The following is a 17365-nucleotide window of genomic DNA, read 5'->3' as shown; positions in this document are numbered from 1 at the left end:
TCCGCTTTGTGGCCGCGACGGCGAGCAGCTTTTGCGTCGCCGATGCGCTTTTAACTTCCTGGTGGCATTGATCGATTCGGGATGACAACGCTGCGCATCGCTCCTTGTCCAAAATGATGGCCACCAGCCGGGTGCCCTGGATTCTTCCGTGGTGCCTATCACTGATATGGATAGCGTGCCTTGTTTCGGTCGCCAATGCATACACGGCCTTATCCGATGACACACTCAAAGCCCTACCACGCCCCGGCAACGATTTCGATGTCCACAAGGGGGCGCTCCTTGCACCAATCCTTCGGCCGCGTGTTCCTGGCTCACCTGGCTCGCGAGCCGTCCTTGAACACTTTGTCAAGTTCTTCCAAACCACTCTGCCGGACTGGAAAATCGAATTCCAGAATTCCACGTCGAAGACGCCGGCGACGGGAGACAAAGAGATCCCATTCGTTAATCTGATTGCCTCTCGAGATCCTCCAAACACCCAGCCCGGGAATGTGGGTAGATTGACTCTTGTAGCACACTATGACAGCAAACTTGAGCCAGAAGGCTTTATCGGGGCTACAGACAGCGCCGCTCCCTGTGCGATGATATTACACGCGATACGCAGCATTGATGCCGCTTTGACGAAGAAATGGGAGGCTATGAAAGACGATCCAGTCCATGAGCTAGGCTTGGACGAGTACCAGGGTATCCAGATATTTCTTCTTGACGGGGAAGAGGCTTTCGTCCAGTGGACAGAGGAGGACTCACTCTACGGCGCCCGATCCCTTGCCGAACACATGGAAAACACGGTGTATCCCGCTTTGTCAACTTATAAAAGCCCTCTAGGTGCTATAAAATTATTCGTGTTGCTTGATTTACTCGGAGAACAAAATCCAAACGTCCCTTCTTACTACAAAACGACTCATTGGGCTTACCAACATATGGCGGTTTTGGAATCGCGGCTCCGGAGCCTCAATCTTTTCAAGTCCTCGAAACAAGCCCAAAAGGATGGGAGCAAGAAGAAACCTGAAACCGAAAAGCCTTGGCTCTCTGATGCCCTGAAGGGCGATAACGAGGTTTTCCCTCCGTTTGGTATCGGCGATGATCATGTTCCTTTCATGAAACGTGGTGTTGATATTCTCCACATCATTCCGTCTCCATTCCCGCGTGTGTGGCATCGGGCAGAAGATAATGCGGATCATCTACACCTGGACACAGTGGAGGATTGGAGCACTATTATTACAGCATTCGCTGCCGAATGGCTTGACCTGGAGGGATATTTTGATAAGGACGCAAGGACATCAAAATGGAAGGGAGAGAAAAGGAAAACAGAGTTGTAAGCGTCCTCTGATACCCCAAACTCCTTGCATGTATGTACATATGAGACAAGGAAAGTTTGGGCTCGTAACATGTATATTTCAAAAGCGACGCTAACATCGCTATGTCTTAAAGGATATAAGCCGACTGCTTCACGACGTACCATCATAAAACGGATAGGATTCTTCTTCCCACCACGGTATGTAGTGACATGGAGCGGGCTCCCGTGTTCATCTATGACCTTTTAATCCCTGATATACCTTTTATACACCCCTGTACCTTTCTCACCCTTTTTCATGCTTTACTCCTCGAGGCAAGCGACTCTATAGATTTTCTGTTTTTAATATTAATGACGAAAGGGATAATGCAATGCTTCCCTAGGCGCAAGTCTATATGCCCTGGTATTAGCTAGATATCCGACTTCTTATCTGAATGATAAATTATTGACTGAATTTACCCTCTTTCTGTGTACATTCGCATTCAGTCCGATATGGAAAGAAACGAACGACTTACATCCAAATGAATGATTGAAATCCAAGAACCTGTGGAGGACTTTTTTCTAACCTTATGATATAAACATAATATTTTTGACAACCAGTTAGGAGGTACAAGATGTTACAAGCCCAGTAAACTACCCAACCAAAAACCGCCCATCCATAAGGCGCCAAAAGCCGGTTGCAAGAAGGATCTCAAGAGCCCAGGCCCCGGGCACACACCAGACAATCCCCACCCGACGCCAAAAGACATTGCGCCGAGAACAAATCTCCAGTCAATGTCTTTCACTGTCTTGGTGGGTAGTTGGAAATATTCAGTTAGAGTGGGTGGTTTCTTTCCCTTCTCGTTACCGTATTCACGCTTCATTCTAATATATGACAGGATACCTGGGATAACGGCGAAAAGCATCACGAGCCCGAGAGAGGGATCGAAGCGCGACAGATCACGCCAGCTAAAGAACCCAAGGACCTTGGCTGGATTGGCTAGGCCGCTGATCAAGAGACCAAGACCAAACTGTAAGCCTGCAATATAGCTGTATATGGCAGCGGATTTTTCATCGCGGCGGAGGAAGCGTGGAACGATGATGGAATTGACGATCTGCGAAATGATGACGGCAGCAGAGATGAACCCAAGGTCATGGTTGGATGGGTAGGACGGAGTATAGCATGGCTGGCCGCCGGGGCAGGCTGGAATCGGTGCCCCGACTGCCGAGTTAGCAGTGATAAGCGCAGTGACAAAGAATATGCCAGTAGCAATAATGGAGCGCGGAGAGAGCCGACTGATTCCACAGAGCATGTGGCCAGATGTGCAGCCGTTGTCGTTCTGTACCGAAAGGAGAAGATCAGTTGATTAGCCCTCGGATATTAACACCGCCAACGGTAATGTCGTTGGTAGCTTAGGCAGAGAGGAGGATTTCTTACCTTCGTTCCCCATCCAACTAGGAAACCTGTTCCTGCGATGCCCAGCGCAGCGCCCAGTCCCGCTGGGAGAGGCGGATAAGACGGAAGAAAGGAGGGAGCGATCAGTGACACTGGAACGATGCTGGACGCAATTCCTAGCACAATAGGTATATTGTCCATTCCAGGGCGTCCAACACAGCCCGACAGGAGGCCAGATATGCCAAAGACACGGCCATTGTGTTGGAGTAGGCCAGATGAGCCTTGGTATAGAAGCAAGGCTCCGAGAGCGGTATCAACAGGCGTGAACATAGCTAAAGACAATGTGGACCTTTCCTCAAAAAGGTTTACTTTTGAGAGTGTTCACAACATGTACGGCCTTTGACAGATGGATCGCAAGTTATATTCTAACGCCATTGCATCTTGCCGCCCAGTTCATCAGCAAGCTATGCGAGAAGTTAATCGCCGATTACCTCCTAATTGTGGGTACGGAGAGGCGAAGGCCGAAACGTCATCGGAGAAAGCCATTTTAGGTTCTGCTACCTTTATCCCGAGACCTAGTCAAATAGACCCAAGGGCAGTTCGACTGTAAGGCCGGTTCAAGCTTCCACGCTGAGGCTTGCTCATATTTGAGCCCAGTCGATGGCGCCAGGAGGGAGTACTTCGCTTTATTCCGAAATGCACCGAGAGTTAAATAGAGCCGGGGCATTGTCGACTAGCCCTGCTTACCAAAGTGGCCGCGTTTGTTCCGCGATCGGCGACTGAGCGGCGAGCTTGAAGCTTCGTCTGGTTAAGTTAGTTAACTAGTTACGTCACTCCAACGCTCTGCTGCCGGAGATCAATGCACGACATCTCGACGCCTCAACGGAGAGCTAAATCACACCTTATCTCGAAACGACGCGCCAAGTATCAGTGTCTCCTGGACAGTCTACACAATATTCTCATCAGTCCGTATCTGTTCAAACACGTAGTTACAAAGCGGGACTTGAGAAAAGCTGATTTCGCACGCAGCATGGTCACGAGAATCACGACAAGCTGCGTATTTCCGAGATAGGACATTCCAGTGGCCTGCTGGAACTTCTAAAAGAATTGGGAGCTGAGGAATGGAGAGCCAGCGGGAACCGAGTGCAAGAGGAAGCCCGTTGCCTAGACCGCAGACCTGGGAATGGCCAGTGTCCGGTCTGGCATCTTTAAACGTGCCCGTATCCCCACCTCGAAAGAGACGGCGTCACAACCCTCGAACAGGTCTCCTTGCTTCTGGCAAAAGGTCAGGCCCTAGCCTTGCTGCCATAGAGGCGGGCAAGGCCCACGTAGACAACCATCTGGAGATATTCTCCTCTCGCCTTATTGAGACAACACGGGAACCGGTTCCCTCTATTCCTCGTCTCCCACACCGAGACTGGATCGAGCTGTATTTACGGAATCAACATCTAAATGGGAGGCACTTTGTGGTTCATCAACACGACCATCCGATTACCGGCCCCCATTACGATCTGCGTCTACAGTTTTCAGATACTAGCTCGATAAGCTTTGCGATAATGTACGGGCTACCGGGCAACCCGAATAGTAGGAGACCGAATAGAAACGCCATAGAAACACGAGTTCATAACCTGTGGGTAAGTGGATTCGCGGAATGCATTCCAGTTTGCTGCGATTGGCTCCAAACGAGGCATATTCTAATCTTGCAGAACCACTTGATAGAGTCTGCATCAACGAGTTCGGGAAGCCTTATAATATGGGACACAGGAGAGTATTCTATACTTCCGTATCATGCGCCCAAAGACGCAACCGAAACAGATTATTCTCGTTCACATTCCAGTGATGCGTCTGATATCGACGGGATGTCGGAGAGTGACAAGTTAAAGGAGGCGTTTCAACAGGTGAGAACATCATAATTCCGAACTAGGACGCCGCTGACGCTTTTGTGAAGCGAAAAATTCGGCTAAGGTTGCATGGAACCCGCCTGCCACCAAATTATACCGTGACCCTACGTCTCACATCTGACAACGATATCTCCTTACGGCCCAAAAGGCGGAGCAAAACACGAAAGAGAAGAAGGAACGTGGCGTGTTGTGGAAAAAGATCTTCTGCGTCGTGTTCATCTTCGCCTTCGACCAACCAAGACACCGGAGTATCTAACCACAACACCCGTTTTGCACATCATTCCGATGAAGAGGATGAAACAATTCGAGTGACGAATGCTTATCCTGGTGCGACTAACTCGATCTCGTCGGTTCATCAGAGACAATGGTTCTTATCACTTGATCGCGTGAACTCTGGATTCGAGCATCGTTTCGATTCTTCTGTCGGACGGTATTCTTGGGTGCGGAAGACCGTTGAGGAGCATGATGGGGGGCGTCGGTTGTTAGGGTTCGAGCCGTTTACCGTTTATGGGCCGGAAATTGAGCGGAGTGTTGTCACAGGACGGTTGGGAGGTGATGTCTTCCAAGATGAAGGAGTGGAGAATTTTGTCGGACGGAGCGGTTGGAGGCCGATTCTAATTTAGGGCGGAGCTGTTGTTTGACTTGCCCTTTGCAAGGGAACGCCCTGCCTAACTCACGAACTCATCGCGCCCCTCCCATCGAGGACTAGCGGATTGGTTAGCCCCCCGGGGGGAGGGTGGTACGGATCTGAAATTCGCAGCGCGCAGTTGCTTTTGCGACGAATGTTCAGCAAGCATTGAAACAGAAGTGTTTGGCCCAGAATTTTCGGTGCCAAGTACTGTGAGTCATTGGCAGCATGCCCTCGAAATTTGGAATTTTGCTTTTTGCTGGGGGGCCCCAATCTCAATAAAATGGGCGAACAAGGTGAGTGGCGGTTGGATGGTCATCTGAACAGCCAGAGAAGGCCCCTCAAGAATTCGGTGGGCGAACCGTTTCCGCAGATACGAGCGAAGAAAGGAAGATTTTCGCATCTTGCGCCAATCGTAAGCCGCTGTCAAATGGCGGGGGGAAGCTTGCAAACCCCACTGTGTCTGGGGGCCGAAAGCACAAGTGGGATGAGGTCCTGAAGCAATGGTCTGGAAAGACAGCCGGCGACGTGCTGTACGGAATCTGAGGTGCGATTTTTAATGGCACCATGTATCTCAAGCTGGTAGTTATCGAACGCTGGAGCTCGATATTGCAACGCTGGTGCACCTGAGATGCGGCGATCTCGTCACGCGTTCGGTTCTTCAAATCTATCAACCTCAAAACTCCGACCCTGGGGACGGAGTTGGGATTGGACCGACCATTCATTGCAGCTTCCGCAAACAAAGCGACTAGGGTCTTGTCATAGCTTTGGCGCCAAACGGAACACCGGGACGACGTCAAGCCAAACGGTGACGACCGCTCGTATCGCAAAGGTTGCCAATTCAGGCGCACGCTCCAACGCCTTTCTCGTCATTAACTGAGTGAAGCCTCCCCGGGCGTGGTCGGACGTAACAACTGCCCGAAACGAGTTTAGGACGACACTTCGAACGTCTTCCCGCCTCCCGATCTGACTCTTTTCTGCTTATCAATCCGATGCTACCCTGCTGTCTCGTTGGAATTTGCGCGGAGGGTGGAAATTGACTTTGGAGCTATGCCGCCAACGTAGCCCGGATCTTAAGTGCTTTCCTTCATTTGGACTCCGGACAAAAGAAAATATGGATCTGCTCCTTGCGATGATCGGTGGCGGGAACGGTGGAGAGCTGCAGAGGAAAGCTGAACTCCAGTGAAATCTGGCACTCTCTTCTTGTTGGCTCTCCATTTCTCTCAGGCTAATTTTAATCCTCTTTTTTTTTTTTTTTTTTTTTTTCGGTTTGTGTCTCAGGGGTTTGACCTGTCAACGATTGCGTGCTGGTAGCCTAGTGGCTTCGCGCAAAGGAAGTGTGTATTTTTGGGGGACATCACAATTCCCCCAATATCTAGATTTCACATCCAGCGAGCGCATAACCCCCAAGGCAATGTCAAGGAACAGCTTGCCTATAAGCTGCAAGAGCAAGAAAATCTGAACACATCATGGAGACTTCACAGAGGCCGTCGTTGGTGGCTGGCATCGCTGGCATCGCGTCTATCGTTGTCGCTACTATTCCGGCCCTGAAATCCATTGTGGATCGATGGCGACTACAGAAGAGAAACAATGTCTCTCTGTTCCTGCAAGACTTGTACCATGACCGTGACGGACGGGCGACTGAAGAATCGACCAAGGCTTTTTCGGATTCGACTAGACGTGCTTCAATTGCGATCTTATCGCTCAGCGGATTACTGGTGTCACTTGCGCTGGCTGTCCTTACAACTGCTGGTCACCAAAACGGATATTATCCAGGGCCGACCGAACAATGGTTCCAGTTTGCGACTTGGGTACGTTTGAATTCCCCCCTTCGTTATCATGCAACCACATTTATATATGTGTGTGTACATGCTTACCAGATTTACAGGCTTTACTCGTAGTTCAGGCGGTGTCCCTGTTTGCAGAACCCTCCCCTCAAAAAAGATTCTCTCTAGGTCTCTACAATGCCACGGCTTGTGCCATATTTATCGTGGTGTCTTGCGCCCAAGTAGCAATCATCGGTGCCTGGCTGCAATCTCCGTCCCTCAACTCCGCTTCAGATATTCTTGTCCAGGCCGAGCTCATAGCCGCTTTTCTAATCTGTTGTGTGTCTGTTCTCCTGCCCCGTCGTCCGGACGTTTTCAGGAATGATAAAGCCGTCGACCGCCAGTTCACAACTTCATTTCTCGGGAGAATCTCATTTGATTGGGCGGGTTCCTTATTGCGCTACGCCAAATACAATCAGGGTTTGAGTATTGATGATCTCCCTGAATTGGATTACGCCACCCGCTCGCAGACTTTGCTCGAATCTTTCGAAAATAGAAGAAGAAAAGGACAGAGCCTGTGGAAAGTATTGGCAAACGAATACTTTGCTACCTTCGTCCTGCAGTTTATCTTCTCGTCGTTCGTCTCAGTGGTCAGTTTCGCTCCTCAGGTCGCGCTTCTGGGGATCCTGCGTTCCCTGGAGGCTCGATCTTCGGATTCATGGAATCCGGTAATCCTCTGGCTTTGGGTCTTTGCCTTGGGAGGGTCAATTATCTTCTACAGTACGGTTGAGTCTTGGTTATTTTGGGTTGCCTACTATAAATTGGCTATTCCTGTTTACGAACAACTGTCTGCCGTCGTCTTCGCCAAATCTCTTCGTCGAAAAGATGTTAAAGGATCCCAAAAATCGAGTGAAGAGAACTTAGGAGTCAAAGTTGATACTAGAAATGACGAAGAAGATGATGATGAAGACACTCGAAAGACCCGCCAGGCTACGATCAATCTTATCGCCGTTGACGCTAAAAGAATTTCTGATTTTGCTTCCTTTAATTGCATTATCATTGAAACCATTGTCAAGCTCGCGGTCGCCTTTGCCTTCTTAATTCGCCTTATTGGATGGAAGAGTCTTTGCGCCGGGCTCTTGGTTGCTCTTATTATTACACCTCTCAACATCATGACTGCAAGCAGGTATTCTGCGGCACAGACGTCTCTCATGAAGTTTCGAGACCAGAAAATGGCGGTTATTACAGAAGCTTTACAGGGGATCAGACAAATTAAGTTCTCTGCTCTGGAGGGCCAATGGGAACAGAAAATTTTTGCGATTAGGAATACAGAGCTCCATGCGCAATGGATGGCATTTATTTATGATGTCTGCCTCATATCTATTTGGATCCTTGGGCCAATTATGTTATCTGTCGTCTCCCTAGGCACATATGCCCTTATTTATGGAGAACTTTCTGCGTCCGTCGCCTTTACCACGATGGCAATATTTTCATCACTTGAATTCTCTCTTGCAATTTTACCTGAATTGATTGCGGACTTTATTGAGGCGTTCGTCAGTGCAAAGCGTGTCGAGAAACACCTGGCATCCGCCGACCGTACTCAGACCACTATTCCCGCGGATAATATTACGTTTAAGAGAGCAACAGTGGCTTGGCCTACTGAGGAGGTTGACGAAAACGATGAGCGATTCGCACTCAAGGAAGTTGATTTAGCGTTCCCGCCAAAAGGATTGAGTGTCATTTCCGGTAAAACTGGGTCTGGCAAGAGTCTGCTTCTTGCAGCGATTATTGGTGAAGCAGATATAATTGATGGAGAAGTTCACGTTCCAGTGGCTCCCCCATTGGAAGACAGATTCGATGACCACGCTACGAAAGCAAATTGGATCATCGACTCGGCGATTGCATATGTTTCTCAGGTACCTTGGATAGAGAATGCCTCTATAAAAGATAATATCTTATTTGGGCTACCTCTTGACGCTGAACGATACGAGAAAGTGTTGTTTGCTTGCGCACTCGAAAAGGACTTTGAAATGCTACCAGATGGAGAACTAACAGATATTGGTGCGAACGGAATCAATCTCAGCGGTGGGCAAAAATGGCGTGTCTCCTTTGCGAGAGCTCTCTATTCGCGAGCCGGTATTCTGGTTATGGATGATCTCTTTAGCGCTTTGGACGCACATACTGGCCGCCACCTCCACGTCCATGCTCTAACTGGGGAGCTATGCCACGGACGAACCCGAATCCTAGTCACTCACCACGTCGGCTTGTGTCTGCCTCAGGCTGATTATTCGGTCCATCTCGAACGTGGAATCGTTCAGCATGCAGGATCTGTGGTGGAGTTAAGAAGAACTGGGAGCCTCGCAGACATTCTGACACACCCTCAAGGTGAAAACCTTGAAGGCAGAGATGAATCTGAAGAGACAGTCGAGGATGAGGCGGAAGAGTCAAATGCTCTGCAGAAAATCATACCACACAGGTCGCAGAGAACCACCGTGGAAGGACATGGCAACGAATCCCTTAAACCTCAGGCCCCGAAAAAGTTTCAGCAGGAAGAAAAGCGTGAAACCGGTGCTATCAAACTTATCCACTACATCCAATATTTCCAGAACGGCGGAGGTCTCCTCTATTGGTCCTTTGTTTTCTTTACATTTTGTGCATATGCCGGTTTGGCCGTTAGTCGCGTAAGTTGACAGTCGATTTAGTCCCCACGCTTAGCCAACCCGTTGTTCAACTAACTAATATCTCTTATAGTCTTGGTGGGTCAGCATCTGGACTCGATCTTCCGGAAGTTCTGCTTCAGGCGAAAACCTCGTGATGATATCCCATGTCATGGCCAAATCGACCCAGTCAAACTCCGATCACGGCCTGTGGTTCTATTTGGGAATTTACTTTGGCTTGTCGGCTATGTCATGTTTAGTGGGTACTCTCAGATACCTGTTTCTTCTCAGGGCAGCCATCCGATCGTCGCGGAACTTATTCAAGAAACTCACATATACGGTATTGAGGGCACCGCTTCGGTGGCTAGACACTGTTCCGGTTGGCCGAATTCTCAACCGTTTTACGGCAGATTTCAATCTGGTTGACTCGAAGCTGCCGTACGAGCTAGGATTTATGCTGTATAACGTCCTCAATGTCATCGGTATCGCTGTGGCTGGTTTTCTCGTCTCGCCACTGCTGATAGTTTTCGCGATTCTTCTTTTGGCGATTTGCATGTATTTCGCACAGTGCTTTCTTTCCGGAGCCCGAGAAATCAAGAGGTTGGAGAGCAACGCGAAAAGTCCTATTTTTGAACAATTTGGGTCTGCTTTAATTGGCCTAACAACTATACGTGCGTTCGGGAAAGCCCAAACCTACGTTGAGCGAATGTATCGGAAGATTGATCATCACGCACAGGCGTATTGGAATCTATGGCTATTTAACAGGTGGTTGAGCTTCCGTATGAATGTTGTGGGGGCGCTGTTCTCGACGTTAACTGCGGGCCTTGTTGTTTCACTTCGAAATATAGATGCACCTTTGGCTGGGTTTGCTCTCAGTTTCGCCCTGCAGTACACCGCGTCGATCATGTGGGCTTTACGTCAGTATACAAATGTCGAATTAGACATGAATGCGACGGAACGAGTCCTTGAGTATTCCGCGATCGATATTGAAAACCAAGAAGGAGCAGAAGTGCCAGCGGCGTGGCCAACAGAAGGCCGTCTCGAAGTCACTGACTTGGTTGTTGGGTATGCCCCCGATTTGCCTCCGGTTTTACGGGGCCTATCTTTCACAGTAGCAAAAAATCAAAGAGTGGGCGTCGTGGGTCGTACGGGGGCCGGCAAATCGTCTTTGACATTGGCATTATTTCGCTTTTTGGAAGCATGGGAGGGTTCCATTGTCATTGATGGCATAGATGTCTCCAAAATTAAGCTCCACGATTTACGAAGCAGGATGGCCATTATCCCTCAAGATCCCGTCCTCTTTTCTGGGTCGATTAAATCGAATCTAGATCCATTTGAGGAATATTCTGATGCAGAGTTGCGCGACGCACTCGAGCGAGTACACCTCATCTCCGATGTGCTCGAGGAAAGCACTGGGCCTCACTCGTCTACTCACTCGGCTCTTCAAGCCTCAGGAACGTCAGGATGCACAACCCCGACGTTGTCAAGCAACAATGGTAGCACAGCCGCCCATACTATAGATACGACCAACACAACGGCGGCTACATCCACCCAGGCCCCTAACAACAACGTCAACATCTTTACCAACCTTAATTCCACCATCTCCGAAGGCGGACTTAACCTTTCGCAGGGCCAGCGACAGCTTCTCTGCCTTGCCCGCGCTATCGTCTCAAAGCCTAAAATCATGGTGCTCGATGAGGCGACGTCTGCCGTGGACATGGCAACAGACGCGCTTATTCAGCGCTCTATCCGCACTGAGTTTGGACGCAATTCGACTACATTGCTGGTTATCGCACATCGATTAAGCACAATTGCTGACTTCGATAAGATTCTGGTGATGGATGCTGGCAAGGCAGTGGAGTTTGGACCACCGAGAGAGCTGATGGAGATCCAGGGAGGTGTGTTCAGATCCTTGGTTGAAGAAAGCGGAGAAAGGGAAGCTCTGGAGAAGGTAATCCTTGGCGAGCAAGAATAATAACAGAGCAACTCACTTTTCCAAAGTCCTATAGATTGAAAACTACTTGCAGTATAACCTCTTGGTCTTTAGTTTCAGATGAAAATAAATGTTCCCCAAAAGTGCTACACCAGGTCTATCGAGAAGATTGAAAGGCATATTAATCCGTTCAAGATGTATTTAGTTGACCATAGGATAGAGGGCTAAAAGAAGATAGATACGGATCAAGGACCTGTTTTATTGCTGTTCTTAAATAAATCGATGCATGCAAGTCCAAGGTATTTGTGGGATGCAGATAAATTTCTAGGTTTACTCCGCATGCGACTTCATGGCCTGGTACTGGCATAAAAGCTCATTTGCTGATTCTGTAAATGCTGCTGTTGCTTTTCTCCACAAACGAGGGCCAACGCTTATCCTTGCTACTCCAATGTCCGCTAATTCTTGAATCGTCAGTCCGTTCTCAGCAGCAATAACATTCAGCCTGCCGCCGAAAGCGCTCGATAATCTAACAACTTCATCTCGAGTCAAACCGCGCCGAGGACCGCCCCAAACAAAGGCTGTGGTTGCGCCGGCCTCAAGAAAGGCCTTTCCGCGAACAATGGCATCTTCAATGTCATTGTTGGCCATAACAGCATCCGTTCGAGCATTGAGAACGAAGTTGGGCACTCCGGCTTTCGCGGCGGCTGCCAACGTCCGGCGCACTCGGTCGACTGCCACATCCAACGGGAAGAGCTTGCCTGTCGTGTTATCTCTATCTTCCAAATTGCAGCCAGAAGCACCGGCGATGATGATCTGTTCGATGGCTTCTTCGAGTCGGTCGCCGTATCCGTCTTGTAAGTCAACGGTCAGAGGCTTGCCGTGCTTGATTGCTACTGTTGCAATGGGCTTCACCGCGGCTACGTTGGTCTCTAGGTCCATATCATCGTCATCTAGGCCGTGGACAGCAGCCACTGCAAAGCTAGCAGTAGCAAGTGCTGCCGAGGAGGGGTTGGATGCAACAATTTTAGCTGTCGCAGGATCGTAGACATTGGCAAAAACGATGGGTTTGCCGGGGGTATGAAGCTGTCGGAGCTGCAAAGCTCTGGCATCTGCGGATGACATATTGCGAACAATCGGGGGTCGAAAGAATGAAACTTTATTGTGCGAGTAAATATTCTTAGAAATTGTTGAAACAGAATGGTCTCGATGGTTATATAGTTAAGGATCAGAATGTGTATCAACTGCTCGGAGTCATGTAGATTTGAGTCTGGTGGAGCCGCGGGGAATACAACTAGGCAGCGGTGGGCGATCAGGAGGGGCCAGCTCGCTGGTCTTCGCTTGCCACAATGAAACTTTGGGATAAAGGATGAGATTTGTCATAAATACGAGGAAGTAGCTTGTACCCTGACGGCGCCACGCCTTGATGGGTAATGCTGCTTCGAAGGGCGTCGCGGAATCGCATTTACATCAATCGTAGTGTGATCTGATCCATCAACGGAGCAACGATGGGAAAGCAGAAGGACTGCATGGAAGCCAAGGAGCGCGAATACACAATGGTTTACGGGTGTTTGCGGCCCGAACGAACAAATATTGCTGTTAAAGTGAAAATCAACAAGAGTCAAGGACTGTATTGCACACCGGTCTCATTTAAAAACTAAAATGAAAAATCTTCGCCAGCCAAAATAACAGAACAAAAGAAACAACTGATAGGACCAAAGCTTTGTTCTCGTCATCGGAGGCATGTATGTATGCACTATATGTTTGTACATACACGGACACCTTCCAAGGATTGAGGATCAGAGATGCCATCATCGCGTCCGTAAAATAACAAGGTGGATGTGCCGAACGCCTTTTTCATCCTTCCTCCAAGCTCCTTCATGGAAGCCACTTAGGCCCTGAAAGGGAGAGCTTCCATGTCGGAGAGGAGCAAGTAGAATCAAAGCGAACACGCCAGGCTTTCATCATCTGCAACACAGAAAATTATCGATTAGCTGATGATTCCATAGCACGCCAAAGGACTCTGTAAAGGGGAAAAATAAAATACTCACATGTTCAAAACTTGGAAGGATGAAGAAAGAAAAGAAGAGAAGAGAGTCAAGAGCTGAAAAAAGAGAACCTCAAAATTAGAAGTATTTCGGTGTGGCGGAGAAACAAAGCTCCGGCAATCAGCCGAGTTGAGACCATCGGACACTGATCGGGGCTCGAACGAGTCGCGCAAAAAAACACATACCTAAACTCTGGTTTCAAGGGAAGATGCCTTGCATATTGTCCCAATTGCCCCTGTGAAAGTCATCTGTCTGGCCATTTCTCTCCGCCAGCTCTCGCTATGCTCAGGGACATGATCGTACGGGGAGCGATTGCTCGCAGACAAAGCTATATCGAGATATCAAATTATCTCCGGGGTGTCTACGTGATTCCGCGTCCGCGTTTACAATGTCAATTCCACGGCAAAAGACAGTTTTGTTCTGCGAACTCGCTGGGAACCAAGGATGCTTCTCTCCAGTCGTCGCATCCATTCCTTGAGGAATATAAGAAAACAAGTAAGGGACTCGGATGTGTGATTTGAGGCACCTAAGTTTTATACAGCTAATGAGTGTTGGTGTAACTCCAGTTTCTTTTCCTTCTTCGAATTCAAATTTCCCGGCCCTTCTCGACACTCAGGGGCTTGGAAAACGTGTCACCCTACATGGTTACCTAGGAAGGAGAACTGATATAGGAAAGAAAATGTCATTTGTCCGACTGTCAAATCCGCCCTTGACGCAGACGGTGCAGGTCATTTCTTTTTCAAAGAGCGAAGCGTTCGATAAGTTAAGGTCCATAGAAGCGAATAGCCCAGTTGTAGTTCGGGGAATACTGCAGTCGAAAATTGCAAATTCCAAAGGACACACACAAGAACCAACGGTGGACACTGAAGGGAATATAAACAGCGTGGAAATTGCTTTGGAGGATGTCCAATGTCTCAACGACTTTCCCAAGGATATCATAATGACATCGGAAACCGTATTTCCCGCTGAGAAACGGTATCTGCAGATAAGGAATGACAAGGACCTCAGGCAAGCCTTGGCCTTTCGAGCACGGGCGAACAAAGTTCTTCGAGAGGTCTTGGAACAGTGCGATCCTCCGTTTATGGAGGTAGAGACACCATTGCTCTTTAAGTCCACCCCTGAAGGTGCGAGAGAGTTTCTTGTTCCGACTCGACGCCCTGGCCTAGCATATGCACTCCCTCAGAGTCCACAGCAGTATAAACAAATCCTCATGAGTAGTGGCGTTCCGAGATATTATCAATTTGCCCACTGCTTCAGGGACGAAGACCTGCGAGCAGATAGACAGCCCGAGTTTACGCAGGTAAGATCTGCAGGCCACTGCTGGATGATTAATTATATACTTACACCATCACTTAGCTTGATATGGAAATGTCGTTCGCGAGAGGTGAAGATGTGATGAGTACTATTGAACAGGTGATCCGAAAACTGTGGTCAACACTCATGCCGGAACAACTCGATGCTAGTCCCTTTCCTAGGATGACCTACAACGAAGCTATGTCCAAGTATGGTTCCGATAAACCGGACCTAAGAATCGGGATGGAAATTCGTCGTGTTGACTATATGATACCTGTGGACCTCGTTAACAAGATCACAGATTTGAGCGCGCCCATTGTGGAAATTACCAAGCTGAAAGGGAACGGCGATCCCATCGAAACCAGGCAGTTCGTCACGTCGTTTCTGGACTCACCAGAAGCGAGCGAGTTTATCAACAACCCTGAGGGCGGGCCGGGAGTTTTTGTTTTTGATTCCTCAAAACCTTTATCCGGGCTTCAGGCCTTTGGGTTTGAAGCAACGTGGGCACTCGAGAACGATTTGGACCTAAATGACGGTGATTTGCTTATTCTCCAAGCCCGCCAAAATGCTCCCTTCTCAGGTGGGTCGACACCCCTCGGGGATCTACGCAGAGCTATCCACAAAGCTGCTGTTGAAACCGGTTTTAAAGCTGCACCAACCGGCTTCCATTTCCTCTGGGTGACACATTTCCCCCTGTTTTCTCCCAGTTCCGATTCTGAACCGGGTCAAGGCGGCACCGCTGGAATCGCATCAACCCATCATCCTTTCACTGCTCCTCTCACCCCAGAAGACGTCTCTCTCCTCCTTACCGATCCCACCAAAGCAACCGCAGACCATTATGACATTGTCGTCAACGGCGTTGAGTTAGGGGGCGGCAGTCGACGTATACACTCTGCCGAAGTCCAAGAGTTCATTCTCCGTGACATCCTCAAAATGCCGGAATCTCGACTGGCTGACTTTTCCCATCTCTTGGACGCACTGAGGGCGGGATGTCCTCCACATGCCGGGATAGCATTAGGATTCGACAGGCTGATCGCCGTTATGTTGGGCAAGGAAAGCGTCCGTGATGTTATCGCTTTCCCTAAATCTGGCAAAGGCGAGGATGTCATGGTGAGAACGCCAAGCGAGATGACCGAGGAAGCCCTGGAGACCTACCATTTGCAACTACGACGAAAGATATAGACCACACGTCTCTTCGCTGTGTGAAGCAAAACACGAATTTGGAATGGCTTTGTGGGCCGGGCACACTTATTGTGATATTGCTCGGTTTTAGGAGTATTTCCTTGACATATTCCTCATAATAGATAAAGATCCTGCATGATAGAATGTACGATAGCGAGTTTCGAATTTATAGGTTCGCGCAACGCGCCTCGACGAAATCACATACGATGAGAATACATAAAACAATAGATTTTCACCCGCTATGCTTAACCACAAGAGATCCATTTCAAATAGTCGCTTACATACTGATATCATCCTTTTGAATCCAGAGACTTAATTTTGATTCATCCAATTTTCGCATTCGAGAAATCCATTTCTATCAGGGCGGTTAGCAGAAGAGCACATGGCAGTAACAGCAGCGTCACAGCCAAAAGACATACCTGGATGCTGTTCCTGGAACTTTCTTAGCATTTCCATCTTCTTTTCTTCATCGCTAGTTGGCTTTCCCATCTCCTTCTGTCTCTGGTCGTACATCATTTTCTCAACCATGCTCCTGGTCTCACCATCTAGATCGCTCAGTTTGGAATTTTCTGGTTGGATTTTGGTGACATCTATCTTGGGAGCGGAGGTGATGATGTGTGACCACCATTCCATTTTATTGACTTTGTCGAGATGAATGGATACCTCCTTTCCGGGAGGGTTTGAAGTGGGCTCAAGCGTCCAGGTGGATTCGTCAACATGAATTGGGTGAGGAAAGTCACCCTGTTGATATATAAGAGGGAAAAATCAGCGCCAATTCTTCAAAAACATAGCTGCAGAATGGGCCTTAACGCACATCAATGATGGGCTCCTTTCCCTTCAGTCCAACCCTGATCTTTGTTTTTGTCAGGACAACATCTAGATCACGCCCTCTGACCTCTGCCGGGACTACAATGGTCACGTCTGCATCGCCAACGGTCTGCGTCCATTTATAGGGTAGCTTGGCTTGTTCTGCAGCTTCCTTTTCTCTGTGCTCTCGATCCTGACGTTCGCGCTCCGCGACAGAGGGTTCGGATTCCAAGGGGTCAGAGGAAGACATTCTTCCGTCGTCGTACTTAATTTCGAGTTTTCGCTACCTCTAGAAGAAGAATCGAAAATAATAAGACAGGGACGATTATTAGCCCTTTTCTAGGCGTAGGCTGAAAGTAATACGATAATCAAACGAGAGAATCTTGAATATTGAGCGCTCTGTTCTGCCATCGCTTCGTCGAAGATCGCGACATCCCACCTTCCTGTCTTTTGGCGGGGAGCTTCCAAGCAAACAGTGCAAACATGT

At 48.8% G+C, this 17365-nt stretch overlaps 8 protein-coding genes across 8 annotated transcripts; 5 read left to right on the top strand and 3 right to left on the bottom strand.

The window, feature by feature from the left end:
* Nucleotides 1–45: 45 nt before the first annotated feature.
* On the top strand, nt 46–1679 carry CIMG_08829 (glutaminyl cyclase). The gene is made up of 2 exons (XM_001241665.2): nt 46–1312; nt 1429–1679. Exons 1-2 carry the CDS (start codon nt 114–116, stop codon nt 1433–1435), a joined length of 1206 nt encoding a protein of 401 aa, XP_001241666.2. The 5' UTR covers nt 46–113; the 3' UTR covers nt 1436–1679.
* A 4-nt stretch (nt 1680–1683) lies between these two features.
* On the bottom strand, nt 1684–3061 carry CIMG_08830 (YeeE/YedE family integral membrane protein). Its single transcript, XM_001241666.2, has 2 exons — nt 2709–3061; nt 1684–2610 (listed from the first exon to the last, which is right to left on the bottom strand). The coding sequence occupies exons 1-2, from the start codon at nt 2994–2996 to the stop codon at nt 1909–1911; spliced, it is 990 nt and encodes a 329-aa protein (XP_001241667.1). The 5' UTR covers nt 2997–3061; the 3' UTR covers nt 1684–1908.
* Nucleotides 3062–3787: 726 nt separating this feature from the next.
* On the top strand, nt 3788–5190 carry CIMG_08831 (uncharacterized protein; the record flags this gene model as incomplete). The annotated part of the gene is made up of 3 exons (XM_001241667.1): nt 3788–4300; nt 4373–4564; nt 4615–5190. 3 exons carry the CDS (start codon nt 3788–3790, stop codon nt 5188–5190), a joined length of 1281 nt encoding a protein of 426 aa, XP_001241668.1.
* A 288-nt stretch (nt 5191–5478) lies between these two features.
* On the top strand, nt 5479–6075 carry CIMG_08832 (uncharacterized protein; the record flags this gene model as incomplete). The annotated part of the gene is made up of 3 exons (XM_001241668.2): nt 5479–5491; nt 5569–5728; nt 5961–6075. 3 exons carry the CDS (start codon nt 5479–5481, stop codon nt 6073–6075), a joined length of 288 nt encoding a protein of 95 aa, XP_001241669.2.
* A 589-nt stretch (nt 6076–6664) lies between these two features.
* CIMG_08833 (ABC bile acid transporter) lies at nt 6665–11823 on the top strand (the record flags this gene model as incomplete). Its single annotated transcript, XM_001241669.2, has 3 exons — nt 6665–7006; nt 7084–9642; nt 9713–11823. The coding sequence occupies 3 exons, from the start codon at nt 6665–6667 to the stop codon at nt 11591–11593; spliced, it is 4782 nt and encodes a 1593-aa protein (XP_001241670.1). The 3' UTR covers nt 11594–11823.
* CIMG_08834 (carboxyphosphonoenolpyruvate mutase) lies at nt 11607–12774 on the bottom strand. The gene has a single exon (XM_001241670.2). The coding sequence runs from the start codon at nt 12671–12673 to the stop codon at nt 11882–11884; it is 792 nt and encodes a 263-aa protein (XP_001241671.1). The 5' UTR covers nt 12674–12774; the 3' UTR covers nt 11607–11881.
* A 1032-nt stretch (nt 12775–13806) lies between these two features.
* On the top strand, nt 13807–16322 carry CIMG_08835 (aspartate-tRNA ligase). Its single transcript, XM_001241671.2, has 3 exons — nt 13807–14091; nt 14163–14896; nt 14953–16322. The coding sequence occupies exons 1-3, from the start codon at nt 13878–13880 to the stop codon at nt 16069–16071; spliced, it is 2067 nt and encodes a 688-aa protein (XP_001241672.2). The 5' UTR covers nt 13807–13877; the 3' UTR covers nt 16072–16322.
* On the bottom strand, nt 16211–17285 carry CIMG_08836 (nuclear movement protein nudC). The gene is made up of 3 exons (XM_001241672.2): nt 16886–17285; nt 16491–16812; nt 16211–16426 (listed from the first exon to the last, which is right to left on the bottom strand). The coding sequence occupies exons 1-3, from the start codon at nt 17126–17128 to the stop codon at nt 16395–16397; spliced, it is 597 nt and encodes a 198-aa protein (XP_001241673.1). The 5' UTR covers nt 17129–17285; the 3' UTR covers nt 16211–16394.
* Nucleotides 17286–17365: the final 80 nt, after the last annotated feature.

This window comes from Coccidioides immitis, assembly GCF_000149335.2.
Source record: "Coccidioides immitis RS genomic scaffold supercont3.3, whole genome shotgun sequence".
Taxonomy (NCBI): Eukaryota; Fungi; Ascomycota; class Eurotiomycetes; order Onygenales; family Onygenaceae; genus Coccidioides; species Coccidioides immitis.
The sequence above is the reverse complement of the archived record's forward strand: the minus strand, read 5'-3'. Positions and strand labels throughout refer to the sequence as shown.

What these genes read in the sequence shown, in the direction of transcription:
- CIMG_08836 (XM_001241672.2), bottom strand. Translation starts at nt 17,128, where the DNA reads ATGTCTTCCTCTGACCCCTTGGAATCCGAACCCTCTGTCGCGGAGCGC. An exon ending in GAAAGGAGCCCATCATTGAT is followed by an intron (nt 16,813 to 16,885) that starts GTGCGTTAAGGC and finishes ATATATCAACAG; the next exon opens with GGTGACTTTCCTCACCCAAT. An exon ending in GTTCCAGGAACAGCATCCAG is followed by an intron (nt 16,427 to 16,490) that starts GTATGTCTTTTG and finishes CCGCCCTGATAG; the next exon opens with AAATGGATTTCTCGAATGCG.
- CIMG_08829 (XM_001241665.2), top strand. Translation starts at nt 114, where the DNA reads ATGATGGCCACCAGCCGGGTGCCCTGGATTCTTCCGTGGTGCCTATCA.
- CIMG_08835 (XM_001241671.2), top strand. Translation starts at nt 13,878, where the DNA reads ATGCTCAGGGACATGATCGTACGGGGAGCGATTGCTCGCAGACAAAGC. An exon ending in TGAGGAATATAAGAAAACAA is followed by an intron (nt 14,092 to 14,162) that starts GTAAGGGACTCG and finishes GTGTAACTCCAG; the next exon opens with TTTCTTTTCCTTCTTCGAAT. An exon ending in GACAGCCCGAGTTTACGCAG is followed by an intron (nt 14,897 to 14,952) that starts GTAAGATCTGCA and finishes ACCATCACTTAG; the next exon opens with CTTGATATGGAAATGTCGTT.
- CIMG_08830 (XM_001241666.2), bottom strand. Translation starts at nt 2,996, where the DNA reads ATGTTCACGCCTGTTGATACCGCTCTCGGAGCCTTGCTTCTATACCAA. An exon ending in TAGTTGGATGGGGAACGAAG is followed by an intron (nt 2,611 to 2,708) that starts GTAAGAAATCCT and finishes CTTTCGGTACAG; the next exon opens with AACGACAACGGCTGCACATC.
- CIMG_08834 (XM_001241670.2), bottom strand. Translation starts at nt 12,673, where the DNA reads ATGTCATCCGCAGATGCCAGAGCTTTGCAGCTCCGACAGCTTCATACC.